This window comes from Cervus elaphus, chromosome 27 (assembly GCF_910594005.1).
Source record: "Cervus elaphus chromosome 27, mCerEla1.1, whole genome shotgun sequence".
Classification (NCBI taxonomy): domain Eukaryota; kingdom Metazoa; phylum Chordata; class Mammalia; order Artiodactyla; family Cervidae; genus Cervus; species Cervus elaphus.
Genome location: NC_057841.1, coordinates 45,856,028 through 45,872,713, shown reverse-complemented (window position 1 = coordinate 45,872,713; position 16,686 = coordinate 45,856,028). Strand labels below are relative to the sequence as shown.

General features: G+C 41.2%; 1 protein-coding gene across 2 annotated transcripts in view; it reads left to right on the top strand.

Moving 5' to 3' along the window:
* SPIRE1 (spire type actin nucleation factor 1) overlaps positions 1–16,686 on the top strand; it is a 159,531-nt gene that overhangs the window by 106,524 nt on the left and 36,321 nt on the right. For both annotated transcript variants that reach the window (XM_043889485.1, XM_043889486.1), the window contains exons 5-8: positions 1,588–1,665; positions 3,745–3,909; positions 9,778–9,864; positions 10,949–11,078. In XM_043889485.1, the coding sequence (XP_043745420.1) occupies positions 1,588–1,665; positions 3,745–3,909; positions 9,778–9,864; positions 10,949–11,078 (460 nt within the window). The remainder of the gene's footprint in view (positions 1–1,587; positions 1,666–3,744; positions 3,910–9,777; positions 9,865–10,948; positions 11,079–16,686) is intronic.

Below are 16,686 nucleotides of genomic sequence, written 5' to 3'. Positions count from 1 at the left end.
GATCTTCGTTTTTTGAATATTGTGTTTTAAGCCAGCCTTTTCACTCTTCTCTTTCACTTTCATAAAGAGGCTCTTCAGTTCCTCTTTGCTTTCTGCCATAAGGGTGGTGTCACCTGCATATCTGAGGTTATTGATATATCGCCCTGCAATCTTGATTCCAGCTTGTGCTTCATCTGGCCCAGCAATTTCACATGATATAAATAAGCAGGGTGACAATATATAGCCTTGACCTACTTCTTTCCCAATTTGGAACCAGTCCATCGTTCCATGTCCGGTTCTAACTATTGCTTCTTGACCTGCCTATAGGTTTCTCATGAGGCAGGTAAGATGGTCTGGTATTCCCATCTCTTTAAGAATTTTCCACAGTTTGTTGTGGTTCACAGAGTCAAAGGCTTTAGTGTAGTCAGTGCAACAGAAGTAGGTGTTTTTCTGGAATTCTCTTGCATTTTCTATGATCCAGTGGATGTTGGCAATTTGATCTCTGGTTCTTTTGCCTTTTCTAAATCCAGCTTGTACGCTTGGAATTTCTCAGTTCACATACTGTTGAAACTTAGCTTGGAGGATTTTGAGCATTACTTTGCTAGTATGTGAAATGAGTGCAGTTGTGTGGTACTTTGAATATGCTTTGGCATTGTTTTTCTTTGGGATTGGAATGAAAACTGACCTTTTCCAGTCCTGTGGCCACCACTGAATTTTCCAAATTTGCTGGCATATTGAGTATAGCACTTTAACAGCATCATCTTTTAGGATTTGAAATAGTTCAGCTGAAATTCCATCACCGCCACTAGCTTTTTCTGTAGTGATGCTTCCCAAGGCCCAGTTGACTTTGGATTCCAGGATGTCTGGCTCTAGGTGAGTGATCACACCATCGTGGTTATCTGGGTCATGAAGATCTTTTTTGTATAGTTCTGTATATTCTTGCCACCTCTTCTTAACATCTTCTGCTTCTGTTAGGTCCATACTGTTTCTCTCTTTTATTTTGCCCATCTCTGCATGAGATGTTCCCTTGGTATCTCTAATTTTCTTGAAGAGATCGCTAGTCTTCCCATTCTGTTGTTCTCCTCTATTTCTTTGGATTGATCATTGAGGAAGGCTTTCTTATCTCTCCTTGCTATTCTTTGGAACTCTACATTCAAGTGGGTGTATCTTTCCTTTTCTCCTTTGCCTTTAGCTTCTCTTCTTTTCTCAGCTATTTGTAAGGCCTCCTCAGACAGCCATCTTGCCTTTTTGCATTTCTTTTTCTTAGGGATGGTTTTGATCACCGCCTCCTATACAGTGTTACAAACCTCCATCCATAGCTCTTCAGGCACTCTGTCTTCTGAAAATATCTAGAGCTTCCCTGGTGGCTCAGCTGGTAAAGAATCTGCCTGCAATGTGGGAGACCTGGGTTTGATCCTGGATTGGCAAGATCCCCTGGAGAAGGGAATGGCTACCCACTTCAGTATTTTGGCCTGGAGAATTCCATGGACTATCCATGGGGTTGTAAAGAATCAGATATGACTTTCACTTTCATTCAGAATTTTAATTTGAGAAGGTAGTTCAATGAAATTTGATGCATAAATGTTTTATTTGAATTTTAATTGGTAGAATCTAAAGAAGATTCAAGAAATGGAGAAGAGTGATGAATCGAACACAGACCTGGAAGAGCTGAAAAATGCTGACTGGGTAAGATGGCTGGGTATTCTCTCTATGCTGTTTAGTGTTGGAGAAATCATATCGTGTTATTAAAATGCTAGTTTATCTTAAGGACTACCGTATGAATTGATACTATACCAATTTGAAAACTGTCTGATTTTATTAGAAACCCCCCAGGGTCTCTGAGAATTTCAGTGTTTTACACTATTGACCTTTCTTAGGGTATGGGTACCTTAGTATCTTATGTGTAAGTCAGAGTTGAAGCTTTGTTTAAGGATTTAGTGAGGCTGTAGTGGGAGAAGGCAGTGGCACCCCACTCCATACTCTTGCCTGGAGGATCCCATGGATGGAGGAGCCTGGTAGGCTACAGTCCATGGGGTCAAGAAGAGTCGGACACGACTGAGCGACTTCACTTTCTCTTTTCACTTTCATGCACTGGAGAAGGAAATAGCAGCCCACTCCAGTATTCTTGCCTGGAGAATCCCAGGGACGGGAGCCTGGTGGGCTGCCGTCTATGGGGTCGCACAGAGTTGGACACGACTGACGTGACTTAGCAGCAGCAGCAGAGGCTATAGTGAGGCCTGTTCATTATCCAGTAAATAGTCAAACTGGATTGGGGCCTGGGAATGCAGACGGGTCGTGCAGCGTTTCTGTCCCCTTGAGAGAGAAGACAGATTTCCAGGATGGATGACTGTGTATTCCTGTGACCCTGCCGAATGTCTGCTGTTTCTTCAGCATGGTGTAGATCCTAGGCCTGCTGACCTCGAGGGTTGCTGCCTTCCTGCAGGACTTAGAGTCGGGACAGGACAGTGAATATATGAAGCTGGACTGAGCTGCGTTCAGCTGTTAGTGAGAAGGCACATGGTAGGGTTCTGACTTTTCATGTTAAAGGTACTGGATAAATAGTGACACATGAAGTGAGGAAATCAGAAAACTCAGTTTAAGAGGTTATGAACAAGTTGCTTTTGCCCTTGATAGATTTTGTCATTTTCCAACAGCTTTATTAAGGTGTAGTGTACATAACAGTAAGCTGCATATATTTTAAAAGTACAGTTTGATAAGTTTGACATACATTTATGTAGCTATTTGAGCCACTTATTAATTTTTAACACTGTATAATATTTCAGTTAAATATATTAATTTTCTCTTTACTGAAGTTGAGACTATGACAGCTTACAGGCAGGATAACAAAAGGGTTAAAGTATAATAATAACATTTAATATGTTTTATTATAAATACTTCACATATATCTCATTTTCTTGAAGGGCAGTAAAGCAACTTGGTGTTACTTATAGATAAGGAATTTGATATTAAATAATTTGTAAAAAGACAGTAACAAAACAAAAATTGTCATTTTTGAGCATTTTCTGTGTAGAACACTGTACCTCAGCTCTCAGCAAGTTATAAAGTATCACTTTTTTTATTGATGAGGAAGCCAGGGTTCAGAAATTGGAAACAAGTTGCTTGGATGTCCAGGGGCAGTTGGTGGTTGTCGCAGTTAGCTGTGGTTGCAGTACCGCTGTGTAACTGACCGTGACACTGTACCTCGGCCTGAAGCAGTAGTGTTTACTCCTCTCATGCATCTGTAGACCAGAGTGGTAGCTCCACTCTGCTTCATCTCTCTCCCGGATAATCCTGCCAGAGGGCCTTGTGCCAGCCCACGCTAGGTGTTTCCAGGGAGTGACAGGAGCAGAGTGACATGCCCTTGTGCATTTGCTGTTGAAGCATTTGGTTGTGTCGTGTCCACTAATATTCCAGTGGCCAAGCCAGATGTAGAGCCAAACCCAGAGTCCAGTGTGAGAAGCTGGCGCCTTTGCAGTGCACAGAGCCACATGACGGATGGGACGCGAAGGGCACTGAGGCTGGATGCAGGTGGCACAGGGGTGAGTTAGGGTTTTATCCAGGTGTCTCCACAGTTAGAGCTGGTGGATTCTCGACTGGCTTTCCACCTGCTTTTTGGTCCCTAAAATCTAATTTTTAAAATAGTTTTTGTTTGGTTTACTTGGTGTTTTGTAATCCAAGCTCTTAATTTCTTCTGTATGACTGTAACTGTTTAGAGTAAATTAATAAATTTACTCACGAATGTTTTTCCACACTTGGCTCCTTCAGGCTCGGTTCTGGGTGCAGGTGATGAGGGATTTGCGGAATGGAGTAAAGCTCAAGAAGGTCCAGGAGCGGCAGTACAACCCGCTGCCCATTGAATATCAGCTCACCCCATACGAGATGCTAATGGATGACATTCGATCCAGAAGATACACTTTGCGAAAAGTGATGGTAAGTAACAGGAAACTATTCATGGATTCAAATGGTTGGTTTTTGGTAATCTTGCTTGTTAAAAATCTTTTCACTATTATGTTTTAAAAATTATTGCTTCTCATAAAATTAATGCATGGTCTTTATAGAAAAGTTGGTAAATATAATAAGCTCAAGAAGAAAAGTTACAAATGTGTAATTTCACAGTTGAGACAGAAAGTTTGCTAACAGGCTGGTGCATAACCTTCAGTCTTTTCTGTCCACTTTATTTGGGCAAAATGGATTAATATTGAAAACTTTGTCCTGTGACCAGTTGTTTTCACGTAACATGTGTTTTCACATAACATGTGTTTTCCCCTGTCGTTATTCAACATCATCATTTCTAAGTGACTGCATCTTTCCCAGCTGCAGCTGCACCAGAGTTTATTAAGCTAATCAAGTTGTCTCATTATAAGCAGGCTATTTTGTGTAACCTTGCATATAAATCTTTTTCAAAAGCTCCAGTGAAATCCTGAGTTAAGCTCTTAGACTCGGAACCCTGCTAGCTTTACCTCTGCATTATGTCCTGAATCTCACCACCTCCATTTCAGAGCCCATCATCACCTCTCATTTAAACTATTACTGTGGCCTCCAGGTGGTCTTCTCTTACTCTCACCCCCAAAACAGCTTGAGTAAACCTGTTAAATTGAAAATGTGACCATGTCATCGCCCTGCATAAAACCTTCCACTTCTTTCCATCACACTCACAATAAGCAGCCGTTTTGATCTTGGCCTCAGAGTCTGGTGTGGGTTGTCTCTCAGCCCTCACCTTCTGCCACCTTCCTGGCTGGTCTCCTCTTTACTCCCCTGGTCTCTGCCGCCACCTAAAAGGTCCCTCTTGTGACCTGCAGCTGAGCCCTTGCTGTTCTCTCTTGCTGGAGGCCTCTTACACGTCTGCGTAACTCACTTCTCTTCACTTCTCAGGTCTCCGCTCAAACCACCCACTCATTGGAAGAGTCCTTACCTACGTGTGTCCATGGCTCGTGTTGCCATGTATTTTCAAATTTACTGTCTCTCTTAAAAATACAGGGACATGGTGAAAACAATTTTTTTGCTCTTTTTGCTGAGCTTATTAGCTAAAATAGTTTTCTTGATTAGTTATTTAGGGTATTTTATTTGATATATATGTTCATGTTATCTGTGAAACGGGATCCATTTATTTCTTTGTTTCCAATCTGGATGCCTGATGGTCACCCTGGTTAGAACCTTCAGTTCTTTGTTGAATGAGTGTGGCAAAAGCATGCATCCATATTGTTGGATTCCTGATTTTAGGGGGAATGCATTCAGTCTTTTCGCAAATGACTTTTATCATGCTGAGGAAGTTTCTTTCCAGTCCAAGTTTGTTGTGTGTTTTTATCATAAAAGTGTGTTGGATTCTGACAAATATGTTTTCTGCATCAATAAAGAAAATCATGTGGGTTCTTTTGTTTCATTCTGTTAATGTGACATATTACATTGAGTGATTTTTCATGTGTTAAACCACCCTTGTGTTTATGGGATAAATCCCACTTGGTCATGATGTATAATCCTTTTAACATGCTGCTAGAGTACTTCCTGATACTTTCTTGAGGATTTTTGTGCCCGTGTTCAGAAGGAATTTCATCTACTATTTTCTTGTGAGGTCTTTGTCTGCCTTCATATTGGGGTAAGACTGGCCTCAGTAAAATGGGGAGTGATGCCTCTTTTTCTAATTTTTGAAACAGTTTGTGAAGGGTTGGGGCTAATTCTTTAAATATTTGAGTAGAATCCACAAGTGAAGTCTTCAGGTTCTGGGCTTATCATTATTGGGAGATTTTTGATTGTGGATTTAATCTCTCTCCCTGTTACAGGTCTGGTTAGGTTCATGTCCTTCCTTTCTTTCCTCCTCCCTCCTTCCTTCCCTTTGCTCCTTCTTAGTCTTGGTAGTTTGTATCTTTATACGAACTTGTCTGTCTCATCTAGATTGTTCTATATGTTTTGTACAATTATCACAGTATTCTCTTGTGGCTTCAAGTTACGGTCTACTGTCCTTTTCTTTAAGCCTAAGTGACTTCCTTTAGCGTTTCTTGTAGGGCAGGGTTACTAGTGGTGAACTCTCTTAGTGCTTGTTTGCCTGAGGATGTCTTAATTTCTTCTTCATTTTGAAGTAGAGTTTTGCTGGGTATAGTATTCTTGGCTGAAATTGTTTTTGTTTATCTTTAAACATTATCCCACTGCCTTTGACCTCTGTTTTCTGATGAGAAATCACCTGTGAATCTTTTGAGGATCCTTCTATGTGATAGTCATTTTTTGCTGTTTTCAATATTTTCATCTCAACAATTTGACTATAATGTGTTCTGTTATGGCTCTCTTTGAGTCTTTTTTTTTCTTTCTTTCTTTGAGTCTTTTGCTTGGAATTTATAGATGTGACTCAGATGGTAAAGAATCTGCATGCAATGCAGAAGACAGGTTTGATCCCTGGAGACGGGAATAGCAACCCACTCTGATATTCTTGCCTGACAAACGTTTCCATGGACAGCAGAGCCTGTGTGGGCTACGGTCCATGGGGTTGCACAGAATCAGACATGACTGAGCAGCTAACACTTTCACTTCATTTTTTTTGGATGAGTAGATTTGTATTATTATCAAACTTTGCAAGTTTTCAGCCATTAGTTCTTCACATTTTCTTTATCTTTTCTTGTCTTTTCAGTCCCTGTGGGACTCCTCTTACGTGAATGTTTGTACAGTTTGGAGGTTGTGAGTAGTAAGGAAGGAAAAACGTTACTGCTCTGTGGTACCCATTGTTTCTTTCCTTTTTCTGTCAGTCTCTCTATGGCTAATTCCATGCAGTTCACTTGACTTAAGTTTATAGTGAGCCCCTCTGCAGGGAACTGGGCAGATGGCAGTTCTAATGGTAATTGGTTTTGTGTGGGGTAAATTTTCATGTTTAGTCTAACAGGCTAAGCTTCTAATTAATTCCTTATTATATATATTTGTACCTCCTAAGTGAGAGTGGAAATTCAGCTACTCATATTTAATCAGTCAAAAACTAGATACATTTTTTAAAAAATTTTACTGTTATCAATGTAATGCCACTTTCTAATTTTTTTAAAAACAAATATTGTTGTAAAGAGTAAACACACACACAAATAGAAAGGATTTTCATATACAGTCTATATCTGAGGCAATATGTTAACATGGTCTTAATTTAACCTTCAGGTTTTAAAATGCATAATACACCATAGTAATCCACCCTTTTCTGTATATTTGTGAAGCTGATGGTGGGAATTGAATGACTTAGCCATATTGGATCATGTTCAGAATATTAAGTTATAGAAGTGCAAAACATTTCAGTTGACTTCTTTCAAAGTGTTTTGGTAAAATAATTGTAACAAATAACTTCAAATAAGTCACCTTTAAAAATAACGATGTAGAAACTTAACATCTTTTATTTAGAAGTTGTATGTTTTTTTAAGGCATGGTGACTCAAAAGTAAGATTAAGTTATGTAACTGTCTTATTTACTTACAGGTCTCCAGTTTGTGTTCATTCTAGAAATTATCCTTACAGCTCAGATAACTTGTTTCAGAATGTGTTCTGTGTCTATATTAAAAAAGTAATCTCACTGACCCAGTAGTGGAGTGGAATTTGCACACTTTCCTTCCTGCCTGTATGGAATAGATTGACTCACGTTTGCACTGGCCTGCCATTTCTCTCATGAGCAGTGACACACGCTGGATAACTGGGATCCAGGATCCAGCTTCTAACTAGTGAAGACACTGACATTACTGTGCTTGTTTGGGGAATGGAACTTACAACCTTGGCCTTATTTCAAGCATTGTCTTCCTCAACCCTGTTGTGATGGAAAGGACATTAAAATAAAAGCAAGTGAAAAATAGCTGAAAAGACATGTATTATCCTATTCAGGAGTAGAATAGAAGATTCTGATTAAGTTGTTCATACAAGGTTTAAAAAGAAAAATTGTGTAACCTGAGGTCCATGGGTAAAGAGTGCTGTGGCGGGCCTTCAGCTCCACTGGTATAGGCCTCCTTACACCAGGGACTAGCAATCCCAAGTTGGCTCGGTTCAGGTGGCTTTCACTTCTGACTCTCACATGGGGCATCCAGTCCTCACTGGGGCTGGTGGGGTGGGCACAGGGAAGAGGGCCCTGGATGTCAGGAGGCTTGTCATACACCTGAGTGGCCACATTTGCAAGGGGGGTACTGGGTCTGGAGCAGCAGTTCAGGTTCTTTTTTCTTTCTTTTTTTTTTTTTTTTTATAGTCAACTTTTATTTCTCACTCCATTTCAGTCATTCAGTCGTGTCCGACTCTTTGCAACCCCATGGACTGCAGCACACCAGGCCTCCCTGACTGTCGCCAATGCCCAGAGTTTACTCAAACTCATGTCCATTGAGTCGGTGATGACATCCAACCAACCATCTCATCCTCTGTCTTCCCCTTCTCCACCTGCCTTCAATCTTTTCCAGCATCAGGGTATTTCTCAGCTGACACAAAAATAGTGACATTAACAGAAAATAATGCAAGAGTATACAGTGGCAATAAAAAATTAATCAACAGTTGACTAATGACCATGAGCAATTAAAATATATTTAAGATTGGGAGACACATAAGAAAATTGTTCATGCCCTGAAATCTTACAGTTCAGATAAGAAAATACTTCTAAAAAGTTTAACCAAATTTTATGATAATTCTAAAAATTTACATGACATTTCCAATAGCAAATTATGAAGGTTAAAGAAACCTTCCTAACCTGTCCAAAAAAACAGTCAGCCATAGGTGATAGAGGAATAACCGAATTAGCTTTTTTCCCTCCAATAAAATTGATGTATTATACAATTATTAGAATATGATAAGATAAAAGAGTGGGTCCCCAAAGTAGACGGGGAAGTACAGAGGCTTTCCAGGCAATTCATTAATCAAAGCAGCATGCTCATTTTTTGATCTTGAGAAGTTTAAAGTGTTTATCAGTTTTCAAGATGTATAATTCATTAACATTTGTTTTTCATCATTTATGAGAAGCATAAAGCATGTTGTGCTTTGTGAGAAGCACAACAGAAAATCCCTATCAGGTCTGTCTGTCTTTGTTTTCATGTGAGACTGGGAAATAAGTATGACTGACTGTCAGAACTGTGCCTCCTGGGGGGTCAGAGTGTGAGTTTACTAAGATGTGATTTTGTGGGTTTCTGGAGTTTCCTTAAATTTCTTAAAAAATCTTTGTGACATGTTGCTTTAAAAAGAGAGTACGTTAAAGCAGGAGTCAGACAGAGCAGGACTCTGCCAAACTCTGCTTCTTAACCAGTTCTATTGATATAGCAGACATCCTCCTTGACCTGAACCTGAATTCTGTCTACAGAACATGAACTGTCCCCAGCCCTTCCCCTTAATTTGTATTCCCAAACTTTGTACAAGGATGAAAACAAGAGGTGAAAGACTTTCTAAATTATATAATAATTAAGCATAGTATTACTTATTCCATTCATAGTCATAATTTTAGAAAGTTTTTGTTGGAAGCATGTATCTTACATATAATTTCCCAGAATAGTAGAACTGCAGTGTGCTTGGCATTTCTTCAGTCCTTCAGTTGTTTTTGCTCTGAATCACTCAGCCATTTGCTCTCCATTTTATTGATTTGAAATTTGTCCTCGGTGGAGCCAGATTCCACTGCAGTGGCTTTGAAGTGATGTGTGTGGATGTGTGTGCCCAGAAGCTTGTACAGACAATCCTGTCATCACATGACGTATGTGGACGGGTGTACACAGAAGCTTGTACAGACAATCGTGTCGTCACATGAGGTATGTGGACGTGTGTACCCAGAAGCTTGTACAGGCTGTCCTGTCGTCACATGGATCTTCTGCTTTCTCTCTCTTTTCAGGTGAATGGTGATATTCCCCCTCGGTTAAAAAAAAGTGCTCATGAAATCATCCTGGACTTCATCCGATCAAGGCCTCCTTTAAATCCAGTACGTGGTCTGACACCTCCCCATGGCTGGCAAACGTGTGGCAACATGTTCCGCCCACAGCCCGTGGCCACAGAACACAGCTCCTGGAGGAGACGCTTTTCTCTCCTGATTGTGAAGCCCGACTGTGAACACAATGCCACGTAGCTTGCGTGTGCGCTGCCGCCCTGTACTTAAGGGTGCAGACACCTCACCTTGGTTACAGGAAATTCACATTGCTGCCTCCTCTTTCACAGTAGCCATGGTCCTCTGTTCGTGGGGTTCTTTCTGGAGACCATGGATCAGGGTGTTCTGATCAGATCTCAGTGTTGGTTTGTGTTTCCTCTGCTCTACGCTTACCTCCCCTGGCTCCACAGCCAGCACTCACCAGGGCCTCTCAAACCCCTTGTACATTCAGTAACTTCAGTAACTAGAAAGAAAGGGTATTTCCTTGTTAGTTTGTATACATCTATAACACAGTTAATCATTCCTCTATCTTTCTCTAATAAGGGAAAGAGGCCATGTAGGAAATGATTTTAGGAGGGCAGGTTGTGTAGAGCAGAGAGAGCATGGAATCAGAGCCCGGCTCTGCACACCCACGCACGGTTTGGTGAGCGCACGTTTTTTTAGCAAATTCATCTTTTTGAGCAAGTTCATCAGCCTTTCTGAGCCTTTATTTCCTCAGCTGCAGACTGAAGTGAATGATCTAAGAAGGTTGTTATGACTTAACTCAAAAACGTCACTTTCAAAAACAGTAATAGAGATGACATACTGCTTGCATTTCAGCAGCTTGCCTGTCATGGTAGCGTTTAGGGAGCATGACAACAGGTCACTGCAGTTGCTTAGTCGTGTCCAACTCTTTGCAACCCGTGGACTGCAGCATGCCATGACAATAGCTGGAGAACAGCTGACTCATAAGCGTGGCTTGAGTTCATGTGCTTGAACCACTGTGCCATCCAGTCATCTTCCTATGGCTCGAAAACTCTTTTATCAAGCAGTATGGCAGTCAGTAAAATACAGTTTCATGATACTGTGCTATATGAATGGACTTCAGTAAGAATTATTTAAGGATAACTACCCCAGCTCTAGCTATTACTTTTCTCCCAAGGCCTCAGCCAGAAAACTGAAACCTACTCCACCGCGGCCCCGGAGCCTCCACGAAAGGATCCTGGAAGAGATCAAGGCTGAGAGGAAGCTGCGGCCTGTGTCCCCCGAGGAGACCAGACGCAGCAGGCTCGGTGAGTCCCAGGCGGGAGAGTTGCCCGCCCTAGAAGCACACTCGCCTCACTCCTCTCCCTCCCTGTCTCTCCTTCTCCGCACCCCCCCGCACACACACACCCTCACAAGTGGTGTTCATTCTCGAAATACATGGAGTAGGAAGTTCCTCCCTGAGATGCCAAGTGTAAGGGCACCCCACCATGGTGTGGGCGGAGCTCTGTAGATCCCAGGGTATGGTTTTAGGACAGCCCTTCACCTCTCTGAGCTTCCATTCCTTGGTTGGCAGGAATAGGATACAGATTCTTCCACATGTTCATGTGACTTCCATGTAAGAATGAATGAAATAGGATACTTTATAAACAGTAGTACACACATGGATAAGTTACATTTTAGAAATAGGAATAATAATAGATACATCAAGTTTCTATTGTCTTAATTATCGTTTAAAGTTATGTGTTATGTGATGAGGGACTCTACTGATAGCACTTATTACTAAACTTCCTTTATAGTTATTTTATGTTTTTTATAAGCACACACTGATTTCCATTTAGAGCAAGATCATATTATGACACGTAAACAGCTCTCCTCCAGTTTGTAAAATGAAAGATGCCCAAGATATTCAGGGAGATAGTGTCTGGTAGCACCTGTCTGGGAATGGAGCTGGTGCCGAGACCCTGTCTCCTGGTTTCTCTTCCCATCTCTTCCCTCTCCCATGCCCACCTGGGCCTCAGGTTGCTACCACAGCTCCTTCTTCTTGAGCAGCCACACACTTGCCTTGGTGTGTTTCTGACTTCCTCGGCTCCCACCCTGCGCACAGGCTTCTCTGAAAGTTCAGACCCACATGTGCAGCCAGCCGTCACTGGGCAGGATCTCCTCCCCCACTTGCAGGACAAGCCCCACCGCAGGTGACCTTACCTGCTTTCCCCCAAAACTGTCTGCCACTGCTCCCATCTCAAAGCCCAGGGCCAAGAGTACAGTGTCCCCTGTGACTGGGTCCAGCAGCCAAGTGCTTGATCTGACTGCTTCTGATCTTCAGGGTCCTCCCCTCCTCTGAGCCAGGTCTCTCCTCCTCTGTCTGCTCAGTTGCACCAACTCTGATGGCTCCTCTGCCTCCTGTGACTCTCGGTCACTGTGTCTGCTGCTGGGCCGTGGCCACAGGGCCCACTTCCGTCTTGCTGGCTGCTGTGTCCCCGTCTGCACTGTAGGTAACAGCAATGGAAAGTGCTTCCCGAGGTGCTAAAGCAATAGAATAGCTTCCCTAGCCAGAGCTGAAGAGTGAGGAGAGGCGAGGTACACGTATCCCTGTTGATTTTATGCCAGCAAGTGTTTCCCTTTAAAATGATTAAAACAAATCCATATGATCATGTATATAGTAATGAGCCAAAACTGTACAGGATGTAAGTGGAAAGTTCTTATCCTGGGAGTCCTTGAATGAGCCTGAGGAAGGTCTATGCATCCTTGCAGTGTAACACATTTGTACTTATTTCCCAGAGGGCATGTGTGGGGGTGGTCCATAGTTTTCCCCAGATTTCTAAAGGATGCACAGTCTAAAGGAGCAAGAACCACTATAGAAAAATAAGGAGATGGTATTATAGAATGTCAGCTTAAGACAAGATTTTAAAAGAATTACTGTGTCTTGAGATGGAATAATAGGGTAATAGTAAATATTCAACAGAGCTATAAGGTAAAACCCACATGTTGCCCTGAGAAAAGTAAATTTACAAGAGTAAATTCCAGTGGAAGCACCCGTAGGACAGAGAGGAGCAGGACATAAAGTGCCAAGTGGTGGGATGGTCCTTCTCACACAAGTGCTCTGAACCCGGGGTGAGGGGTGCAGCCAGGGGCCAAGTGTGCGGGAGGCCAGTGGTCCTTGTGGTCAGCAAAGGGACACTGCATGTGGTGTCACATGCCCTCATTGTATACATATTCTTCTGTTTCATTTAAACAAATTAGATGCTAGCTAACAGAAAACCTGCTTTAGAATAATTAAATGCCAATTTTGTGTTTAGTATGTCTTACTCTTTTGTTTTATCCTTATGAATTAGTGTGTCACAACAACCGGAATTGAGCTGTTGTTGAAAGTGATTGTTCTATGAGAGTCTTACTTTTAAAACTGATCTTGAACCTTAACTAGAAAATAAGAAATTGGGCTTTTCTCGTTCTGCTGATCTACATTGGTTCTTACTACACAATTTCACTTTGAGAAGTTTAGATAAAGTTGACAGGATTATCTTGAAGAAAAGAAGTGAAAGTGTTAATCACTCAGTCGTGTGCAACTTTTTGTGACCCCATGGACTTTAGCCCACCAGGCTCCTCTGTCCATGGGATTCTCCAGGCAGGAATACTGGAGTGAGTTGCCATTTCCTTCTCCAGGGGATCTTTCTGACCCAGGGATCGAACCTGAGGCTCCTGCGTGGCAGGTAGATTCTTTACCATCTGAGCCCATCCTGAAGAAGTTTCCCTAAATACTTTTATAACCTTTCCTCTCCTTGTAATTGCAAGTAGAAACCCACTATAGAAATTGGGCAAATGTTTAAAGAAGAAACGCTCCCCGTGATTTCAGCAGCAGCAGCGTGTGCTGTGACAGGGCTCGTGTGTCATGTGGCACACACAGGAACTACGTCCTCACACGGAATCGTGGCAGCAGGACTGTCTTCCCACGTGGGCGAACATGACCCACAGCGTAGTCTCTGAGGATGTGATGTGTTCAAGTTGTCTTATATTCTTATGTGTCCGTGTTATTTTACAGGCTAGTTCCGTATTTTTTTCCTATTAAGTCTGAAATTACTGTTCTTGTGCATCAGTCTTTGTTTACAACTGATAATTTTCTTTTTCCTAACACTTTTCTGACATCTCATACTATATTGAGATTTGAGGCTGTAAATGGTTCTTTTAACAACATCTGCCAAAAACATATGAAGAGACTTCATTCTGTTAAATATGGGTATTAGAACTCTACACTTCTACATCTGCCTCAGAAACGTGAGGACCTTCGGGTCTGCCGCCTTCTGACCACACAGGCACCTGTCTTCCCTGATGGTGGTGGGGTGGGGTAGGATGGATAGAATTGGTAAGAGCTTGGGACTGCAGTGAAAATGGGTAATTCTCACTCTTACAAATACCCAAATTCTTTTATCAGCTTTATTGAGATATAATTTACCTACCATAAAATTCACCCGTTTGATATTTTTTAATGTATATAATAAAATTTTTAAAACGGATGACTTCCAACAGGAAATAAGTTTATTCTTAAGAAATTCCATTTGTTTAACTGTTACTAGGTGCACTGCTCTGAGCACCTTTTTATTTGGTATGGAAATCGTTTAATTTTTCTAACAGTCCCTTGAAATAGGTACCATTATGCCCATTTTACATGTGAAGTAATGGAAGCACAGAGAGGTTAAGTAACTTGCCCAGAATCACACTGCATGTAAATGGTAGAGCTGAGGTTCAAACTCAGGCTCTCTGGCTCCTGAGGCTTTGCTTTAAGTGCCAGGTCTAATGGCCTACGGTGGAGAATTAGTGATGCTTTGTGATGCTGGTAGTGCCTGAATGAGATTTTTACAAGATGTTTGACCTGTATGCAGAGACCCAACTTCTCATCCTGAAATAAATTAAGAATACGTTTGTTCTTAAATTTTAAAGATTTTGTATATTCCCTAAAAGCATGTTTTAAAACATGGCTTGTTTTTTCTTTTGAACTCTTTTATATTTAAGTAAAAAGTCCTATACTGTGATTCTAAAGTGTTTTTATCTTTATCATGCTTTCATTCTTGTTCTTTAAAAGCTGTTTTTTCTTTTATTGTTACTCTGTTTCAAGTCTTAGTGATACAGTTAAAACTAAGATGCCATATTGCAGATAGTTTCTTGCTGCCTTCTGCCTTAACGTGTACCACCGCAGGTCTTGAACCCTCCTCCCTTTTTCATCCTCCCTGTAAAGCCTAACATCTGAATTACTTTCCTTTTATTGTTTGTTTTCTTTTTTCAGCAATGCGGCCACTTAGTATGTCTTACAGTTTTGACTTGTCAGGTAAAGCACTTTCACACCTGACGTGGGTTTTGTGGTCTCTGTGAAATACATTTCATTCATCTGCTTGTTCAAACATGTCAGAAAAGAAAATTGAAAGGCTTCTTCTAAGCTGTGGTCAGTCATATAAAACAGCCTTTCTTTGAAAATGGTTTAAAAAAAATAAAACTGTAATAAATCTCTTGCTTCCCAAGGAAGGGCCTGTGAAAGAACCTTGATGCTTGTGGTTGTGAAATGTGCTGCCCATTACACCCAGTCTCAAAGGCAGTGGAGAGTCTAAGAGAACTCCGCCTTCAGAGCCTAGAAACAAGAAAGAGTTTTGACACTTGTTACTCTTTGAAGCATTCATTCAAGCAGCTAAACTCGGAAGTGTCAGCTGCTTCTGAAGATGAGTGCTCCACAGTTGGGGGACGAGAGCCAGCTCTATACCCAGGGCTTCTGTGCATGGGGCTTTGTCATGCTGGTGGTGTGCTGGTTAAGAGACTTTGGTTGTAAAATACAATCATGTGTCCTGGGTCTGTAGTACAAGTTTAGAGCCCTTCTTTTAAATAGACAGGGATTAATGGTGAAACAAAATTTGATCTGTAAAATCAGCCCCCTTTTTAAATTGAGTTTTTAAACTGTATATGAGCGAATTTTCAAAGCCAACTTAGTCCCAAATTAAAATGTTTTGCACATTAGAATTTTGGAGTTGGAAGCTGCTGCTTTCAATGTGAAATGAGATAAGACATTGGCACTAGTATTTCCTTCCAAAATTTTTGTGTGTGTGCCATGAAATTGTTGGCATATCTTACACACGAATTCATATTTAAAGAACCTGAGAGTTCTAGTATCATGTTCTGTCTGAATATTTGCTGAACATCTTCCAACTGCAAAACTAGTTCCCATCTGCTTTTTAAATTTCTGTATATTTGTGGTTCTCTTACGCATGACTAATCTTTCCCTTTCAAGAAACTCAGATACATCAGTCTTCACTTACTACTTCTGACTGACCACTGAAGAGCTTTTTCTGTTTTCTTTATCCATTTGGCAATTTTTATTTTATCAACCATTTGCAAAGTAACTTTGTAAAAAAAAAAATTGATCTGGAAAATAAACTCAGCAGTGTTTGAGAACCTATGTGTTACTGCTGATCTCCAAAAGCTGGCAGTCCATATTAAGATCTGTCTCTTCTAAATACCTACTAACGGTGGTCCTCCCCAGTGGACTCTGGGAGCAGCCGGCTCCCAAAACACCCTGACTGTAGGCACAGGTGGCTGCCCTGGACCATCTGCATGCCCACACACGTGTAATTGTATGTAGGTGTGTTTGTGTCTTACCAGTTATATGATAGATTCCTGTGCTGGGAAGAAAATTCTTGGTGCTGAGCCTCCTTGATGTGAAGGAGCAACAGGAATTTTGATTTGCTATCCCTGCTTGCCATTTGATTTGCCGTCAGTGCTTATCATTTGCCATAATCTATTTTGTATCTTAATGTACTTTGTAGTTTCCACATGCTTCATTTTCTGTTTCTTGTGTTTTCATGTTTTCATTATGACCTTTTGACTAATCAATTAAAATGTTCCAAATTATAAATGGAAAAGATTGATCCATTCTTCTGA